At 34.3% G+C, this 8,110-nt stretch overlaps 2 protein-coding genes across 2 annotated transcripts; one reads left to right on the top strand and one right to left on the bottom strand.

Moving 5' to 3' along the window:
* Positions 1-1,446: 1,446 nt before the first annotated feature.
* Positions 1,447-4,154, top strand: LOC110730286 (serine/threonine-protein kinase SAPK3-like). The gene is made up of 9 exons (XM_021910075.1): positions 1,447-1,715; positions 2,254-2,328; positions 2,466-2,567; positions 2,706-2,759; positions 2,863-2,955; positions 3,055-3,147; positions 3,241-3,345; positions 3,439-3,537; positions 3,662-4,154. Exons 1-9 carry the CDS (start codon positions 1,596-1,598, stop codon positions 3,944-3,946), a joined length of 1,026 nt encoding a protein of 341 aa, XP_021765767.1. The 5' UTR covers positions 1,447-1,595; the 3' UTR covers positions 3,947-4,154.
* Positions 4,155-4,179: 25 nt separating this feature from the next.
* Positions 4,180-6,210, bottom strand: LOC110730287 (PLASMODESMATA CALLOSE-BINDING PROTEIN 3-like). The gene is made up of 3 exons (XM_021910076.1): positions 5,689-6,210; positions 4,766-5,026; positions 4,180-4,622 (listed from the first exon to the last, which is right to left on the bottom strand). Exons 1-3 carry the CDS (start codon positions 5,756-5,758, stop codon positions 4,585-4,587), a joined length of 369 nt encoding a protein of 122 aa, XP_021765768.1. The 5' UTR covers positions 5,759-6,210; the 3' UTR covers positions 4,180-4,584.
* Between the last annotated feature and the right edge of the window lie 1,900 nt (positions 6,211-8,110).

An 8,110-nucleotide genomic window follows, 5' to 3' on the forward strand; every position in this document is an offset into this window, starting at 1 on the left:
TTTTTAGAAAGTGGGACCTGGCTTGACAACATGCTCATTTTTAACAATGTAAGTTAAGTTTTGTTAATGTAATCCTATACTTTTATGCCATCATTTTTAATATTGCTAGTACAATTTTACAATATCAAGAATCAAATGTATGATAGAGGGTTAATAATCAAAGGTAAATTACTTAGTACTCCTATCATTTCTAGTGAGACACATATATTAACTATATTCAGTTATAAAAAAAGCGTATATTTATTTGTTCTCTTATTTATTCATTTTTAGTATTTGAGTCTATGAAGTATGGTTTTGAGGTTACACTTTATTGAGTAATACTTGACGTTTTGTTTAGTGTATTATGAGTTTAAAACCTTAATAAAACAAGGTTTGTATAATATTTGATACTGAGTAGTACCTAAAACCATGTATTTGATGTACTCTTAAATACAATTTCCGACCCTTTACTTGATACATACAACTATACAAGTCTGCCGTATGAGTGAAACCCACCTCATCTCAAGGATTTCTAAAACGAACTCCGATTATTTGAGTTATGAGCGTATCGATAATCTGAACATGTTTTAATTTTGCCATACCGCTAGTTTGTAGGCTCGGGTAATGCCTTGATTTACTGCATTAATTCTATGATTAAAATCCTTATTTATATTTAATTTTAGTAGAATAACATGTAATATGATAATATTACACTTTAACTTTTAAACTCAAGCAGGTTGTGGGTTCAACTCTCATGCCACGTGACATGTAAACTTATTTAAGAACAACATTTAATATACAGTATAGATTCTAAACCCAATACCTAGAGAAGAATGAGTATCATACTAAAGACATTCTTTACGAGAGTTAGGGCTTGTTCATATTTACTGAGCTGAACTGAATTGATTGGAGCTGAACTGAACTAACTGAGCTGAAATGAATATTTTATGAGAGAGAGAAATTAGGAGCTGAACTGAATTGAACTGATTGGAACTGAACTGATTGGAACTGAATTAAAATTAAGTAAATGTGAACAACCCCTTACTTGTAACCGAAAGGAGCATCTCTTGATATTAACCTACATATTAACTATCATTATTAAATTAAACAACTCTATAATAATTATGTGGACATAATTTAATTAACAAAATTAACATACAAGTACGTAGTATGTGTCATCCTGTGAGGTTAGCTGTCATTATCCAGCCGACTCTTGCAAAGTTGCAAGTTGCTCCTAATAGTCCTAATCATACGTGTCCTCCAAATTCTCTCTTTAATTTAGAATATTAAACAAAAATGTACAGTAATCAAAAGAAAAGAAAAGGGAATAATTTGCACTTTAATTTCCAAGAAATTGACCATTGACCAATAAATTAAAATAAAGAATAAGTAATACTGTAGTAACAGAAATATAAATATTTTTCTACAAAATATACATATATTTATATAAACGTCACACCAATTTTCTTATGCATTTATTTATTTATTAGACATCTCAACTCCTACATTTTTCTCTACATTATTTCTTTTGTTCTTCATAAACCCCAAAACAAGTTTTTATTAAGAATTTTTTTCTGGGTTTAATTAAAAAAAATCATTTTTTTTGGTTGTAAAACATGGAGAGATATGAACCAATAAAGGAAATAGGTTCTGGGAATTTTGGAGTTGCTAGATTGGTGATTGATAAGAAAACTAAGGAGCTTTTTGCTGTTAAATACATTGAAAGAGGAAAAAAGGTATCACCATTTTCAATTTATTTATTTTTGCTTTGATTTTGTTGAATTTTGTGTTTTATTATGCAAAATTATTAAAGCTAGCTTATTTTTTGTTTTGTTATGGGTCAAAAGTTGTACAATCTGATGATCAGTTTACCATGTAGTACGTTACTGTTGTAATGTTTGTATGATATATTCGTGTTAAATTATGTCAGAGATTCGTATATTTTTCGATATCTCATGTCTCTAACAAATTACGTGAGAAGAAATACACGGTGTTTTATGTTATTTTCTAAATCGCTATTTGTCTCATACTTTGATAGATACTTTATATGCTAATTGATTTTGTGTAATTATCTTGAGAAAAAAAAAAAAGGTACATAGTTGTATGATGGTCAAAGTTAAGTCAAGTTTGATAATTTCATTTTTTATTGTAAAATAAATAATGTTTCTTGTTCTATACAAATTGAGTATGTTGCATATAATTTTGCTAATTGTTGAAGGATTACGAGTATATAACATATGTTTAATCAATTAATCATATAAATGTTGGTTTTAGATTGATGAGAATGTTCAGAGGGAGATTATCAATCATCGATCATTAAAGCATCCAAATATCATCAAGTTTAAAGAGGTATACTTGATCATACTTCCTAATTGTGTTAAAACATCATCAATTCGATTCGTGTTAATTGTTTTAATGCTCATTGTTAGATTAAAATTCGAATCACTTGATGAGTATGTTTTACTTGTATAAAAACATCTTACTAGGTTTTCGTAACACCCACGCATTTGGCGATTGTAATGGAGTATGCTGCTGGAGGAGAGCTCTTTAACAGAATATGTAGTGCTGGTCGATTTAGTGAAGACGAGGTTGCTATTATCAATTACTGCATTTCAGTGTTTTCGTATTGATTATATGTTCATAACCTCTGTTAGATGTTAATACGTGCATAAATTTGTTACTAATAAGCTCCATCTGTCTGACTGTACTGTCTGTGCAAGTAACAGGCAAGGTTTTTCTTCCAGCAGCTGATATCTGGAGTCAGCTACTGTCATACCATGGTACGCCGAGTTTCTGTTTGTACAACTGCAGGCCTGCAGCTGATGTCTGAAGTCAGCTGCTGTCATTCTGAACCTGAGTTTCTGTTTGTATCAATTGCTGCAGGAAATCTGTCATAGGGATCTAAAACTGGAAAATACTCTGCTTGATGGTAGTCCATCACCTCGCCTTAAGATATGCGACTTTGGTTACTCCAAAGTATGTGTTACAAGTTAATTTCTCTGTAAGTCTTGAGGGCTAAATCCCCTCTTTCTTCGGAGACTAACAGCTGAAACTAAATCCTTCATTGTATCTCAGTCTGGGATACTGCATTCACAGCCTAAGTCGACAGTGGGTACACCTGCATATATTGCACCTGAGGTCCTGTCGCGTAAGGAATATGATGGGAAGGTACAATTTGCAAACCACATCATTGTTGGATATACCAGATATTGGATGGATTATAATTATACATAGGTTATAGAATGAGTTTCGATGTTGCAGATTGCTGATGTTTGGTCTTGTGGAGTGACATTGTATGTGATGCTGGTGGGAGGATATCCTTTCGAGGATCCTGAAGATCCAAAAAATTTCCGCAAGACAATTGCAGTGAGTTATTAAGACTTATAAGGAAATATCCCTTGTTAGTGCAATGGCTATTGTATTTGTGTTGTACAGTTAGTAATCTTTTTTCCTGCACAGAGAATACTGGGTGTTCAATTCTCTATTCCAGACTATGTGCGCGTATCAGCAGACTGCAAGAACCTCCTTTCACAAATCTTTGTCGCTAACCCCTCCAAGGTAACACCCTCTTTGACACTCTATAGTGAACCCAAAATTTATCCAAGCAATTTTTTTGTAGATGAACACTATATGTCATAATATATAATACATGTTTGTGACTGTGGTATGATGTTCACTGAAGAGGATCACAATCCCTGAGATCAAGAAGCACCCATGGTTTCTGAAGAATTATCCAAAGGATCTTGTTGAAGGGGAGAAGACAAACTATGGAGAAAAGAACGGTGGTGATCTACAGGTCCAAAGTGAAGAGGAGATTATGCAAATCATAAAAGAAGCACAAACGCCGAGGGAAGCAACCATAGGAGAACAGGCTGCAGAATCCGAAGCACAAGAAGCTGATGATGATTTAGAGGCTGAACTGTTGGATTCTGATCTCAGTGGTGACTTTGTCTCTCCCCCTTATTAATAATACTTGAATCCGGCCGCCTTATTATCTGATACCAAGTACTGAATTCAGCTGTACATTACAAATTATTGCATCAGTTGTGCTTGATGTCCTGCACAAAGTTTAGTGTTTTTTTTTTTTTTTTTTTTTTTTTTTTTTTTTTTTTTTTTTTTTTGTATGTCTTGGAATACACAGACACTTCTGTTAAGTTACTGATCTGATCCTTAGATTTCAAAGAGTTTTTTTTTTTTTTCCCTTTTTTCTAGCAGTACCATTAACAAAGGGTATCCTAGAGTAACCTTTATCTAGTAAGTAACAACCTTTTAGTCCTCGCAAAGCTTACTTGCAGGGGAGGATCTTCATTAAGGCTCATAGGGGCCCTGCCCTTTTGCTCTAATATTCGCTACTGAATTATTTATTTAATATGCCATTCAGAAACATAAAATGTATTTGCTTTATCAAACTAGATACTATAGCTAGTCAAATTGACAGTTGGGAGTTGCATCAATTTTCACTTAACATTAGCATTATACGTAGTATGTTTTTCTTTCTGTGTTACTATGTCTAAAATGTACATAAATACATAGTTATAGGATTGCTGAATCTATAGTTGGAGTTTTCGGAGATCATTTACCCATACATCTGAATGATTATCTGCCCTAGTATGGCGTACACGTGAAATTGCAGGCACCGTGACCTGTAAGATAAATTCCAACATAAAAAAATTAGTAATTTTAGTAGTAGAACTAATAGATCAAGCCATAAACAAAAACGTCACAGGCTTGCAATAACTTATTAAGAGACCGTCTTGTTTCAATCAACAATATAATGATTACTTACTGGGGTCTTCATTAGATATAGTAGCAACTTCACCATAATCACATAGACCACCAGACGGTCTAGTCTTCTGGAAATAGTCATTGAAGGCATAGGAGGACATGGCCTTGATGTCACCTTCCACGTAACACGGTCCGCCCGGTCTTATCGGGCGACAATCCGCTCCATTTTCACAGATCCAATCAAATGATATATTGACCCGAGCAACCGAAGCATCAAGCCTAGTAACGCACCATGGTGGACACAACTTGCTCTCACTGCCATCTACATACAAGTCCAATATCCAAGAACATCGATCTTATTAGCTATTTACGTATGCTCCTAGCACATTAAAGTTGATTATCACTATTCAATAACGTCTTATGGTACGTAATCGATTGATCGATCACACCATGTAATCACTAAGTATCGGAATTTATTTGTTTGTTAAAAAATCCGTCATTTTATATGTTACTAGTTCTGATTAAGGGAACGTAGTAAAGAATAACAATATAAAGAAAGGTAATTAGACATTATCATCTAATATTAGAATCAATTTTAATTTTTTTTAATACAAAATCACTCTTTATTCAAGAATAATAATGTAAAGGCCTCAATAATGGTTATAAAAACCTCTATGACAAAAACACATAATCGTTATGAGAATTATTTTATTTACTCCTAAATAATACCTCATGTAACAAATTGGAAGAAACATTATTTGACTCTATGATTTTTATTGATCAATATATTTATTTATAATTCATTATAAAATAAAGATCCTAAGAGTATTTCCTCAAAAAAAAAAAAACCAAAAAAAAAAAAAACCAAAAAAAAGATCCCAAGAGTAAATCACAAATATAAACACCATCTACATAATTAGGGGGAAAATAAAAGCAAAAGAAAAGAAAAAAAAAATAGAAATTCTAGAAGAATCTAAAGCTCACCTGCCAATTGTAGGACCAAAATAAGGAAGCAAGAAAATACAACTATAGCAATTGCTGAAGCACGAGCCATGAAATAATTTTCTACTGTAAATTCTTCAAATTTAATTTCTATTGGAAATGAATGCAACAAAGTTCAATTTTTATGAACTAAATACTATTGTTTTCAAGAAGGATTCAAGTGTTTGGTCAAAAAAAAAAAAAAGAAGGATTCAAGTGTTTGGATTATAAAAATTAAAGAAAAGAAATACACATAATGGAATTAATTAAAGAAATTGTTGAGTTGTTATAATGATAAATTGATAATGCGGTTCTTGTTGACGACACTTGCACTACTATATGTCATCTTTTGGGTAGCTTATGCTTTGAACAACTGTTTGTGCTTATCTTAGCTTTCAATCTATTTATGGATCACATTATTAATTTTTGGTCACGAATTTTCTAGGATTGACAATCGTATATACTATCTTGAAATGTTCCAAACAAGGAACTGACTATGAAAACTTGATAATTAATAATTTACTACCTCCGTTTATTTTTATGTGCAACTTTTGCCATTTTAGTCCGTTCACTATTATGTGCAACTTTCCTTTTTCATTCTGTTTTTGGTAAATAAAAACCCTTGAATTTACTATATTACCCCCACTTAAAAAATTTAATCATCTTACTTTTACCCCTCATTATCCAAAACCCTAACTTAATTTAACACACCTAAATTAACCTAACCTAATTACTCCCTCCAATTTACCCCCCAACCGACACAACTCTACATCTTCCCAACCACCTTTTCTAAACTGATCTAGAGAATTCTATAGAACCCTAGATCAGTTTCTTTGTTTTCCTGTTCTTCGTGTTCTAGGGTTCCTGTTCTTCGTCTTCTTCGTTTCGTTCGCCCTTTTCCTGAAGAATTCAGAGTCCCACAATTATGTCTTCCCCCTTTCCCTCCCCTTTCGAGAGGCATCCAGACTTCACAATTCCGTTACATGACCTAGATCCACTTGTTGACGCCTATATTGGCACAGATTCACAGAGTGAGGCTCGGTTCATCAAGTCCCTCATTAACGACATCAACAGGGGCAATGATTTTCCTCGCCGCCTTTACAACTCTGAGGAAGGCCCTAGTTGCTGTTCTTCGACGACTTTCAAAGCTTTGGGGGAAGTCCTGAAAAATATCGACGAGGGGGAGAAGACGAACAAAGAGGAGGGTGAAGGCGAGTCCCATGCCAAAAAAAAAATTGATTTTCAGGTTAAAGATGTAGATCTGGAGTCCGATTTTGAGGTCAGTGTTGCGCCCTCCCCCACCCCCAAGCGCGGATCTAAGGTTTCCAGGCCTCCTCCGAAGCTTTGGCGAAAGAGGAAGGCTGCGGTGGTGGCGATGAGGCGTTTGCGCGGGTTGCCTGATTTGCCGGAGTCCGACCTCGTGGTGCTGTCCTCTGATGAGGAGGTTGAGCACTGACCTTTGCGTAACGATTCCTATTCCTAATTTTTTTAAATTTTTTAAAATTTAAAAGAGTCCTAATTTTTGTGCCGGTGGATCTATGGCTGAAACTAGGGTTTCACTGTTTATTGCGGGATTGTTTGACTGGTTGTGGTTTCATGATGGGGTGTTGGTTGTGTTGATCTACTCTGGCTGCTAAGGGTTTGCTGTTATGGGTAACTTTGACTCGTTGTTGTTTATTGTTGGGTTGTTGATTATGTTAAATGTTAGGGTTTATTTGTATGTTTGTGTTGATGTAGGCTGGATACTAGGGTTTGCTGTGTAATGTTGGGTTGTTGGTTATGTTACATCTGGGAGATTTATTGCTGGTTGCATGTGTGTGTTGATACATCTGGTTGCATGTTGTCTTTATTGCTGGCTGTGTGGACTTGATTGATGAATGATGAGGCTGGTGTCTTGTGCATGTTCATTGTTGCCTAGTCAGTCCCTTAAAAGGAGTCCCATGATGTTGCCTTCTGTTTCTTGTTTATTAAAGAGTCCCCTACTTTGATATGCTATTTAGCTTACCCATATCCACATGATGAAGGGACTCCAATGAATTTCAATATGCACAGGTGATTTGCTCCATCAACATGAAAGTTGTTGTTGTTGTTGAGGTACCCTTGTGCATATGTGTAGTATTCAACATTATAACCCTCTGATGGATTTAGTGCCCACATAAATTGTTTATCTTTGTCATTCATAATCAACTAAAAATGTGGGTACAAAATACTAGTACATAAAACTTTACAAAAGACCATATGTATGATAATCTAATGACTATACTTCAGACTGCCTGACTTGTTTGGGTAATTGTAATCAACAAAATACACCTAACCACTGGATTGCTCAAAATGTTTTTGGGAAAAAAAAAAACCAATAAAACTTACTATGATAAGTGGTTATGTGTGGCAGTCCATGTGTTGTCTGGTTGTTGTAAAGACTCCC

Source organism: Chenopodium quinoa, unplaced genomic scaffold, assembly GCF_001683475.1.
Source record: "Chenopodium quinoa cultivar QQ74 unplaced genomic scaffold, ASM168347v1, whole genome shotgun sequence".
Lineage (NCBI taxonomy): Eukaryota > Viridiplantae > Streptophyta > Magnoliopsida > Caryophyllales > Amaranthaceae > Chenopodium > Chenopodium quinoa.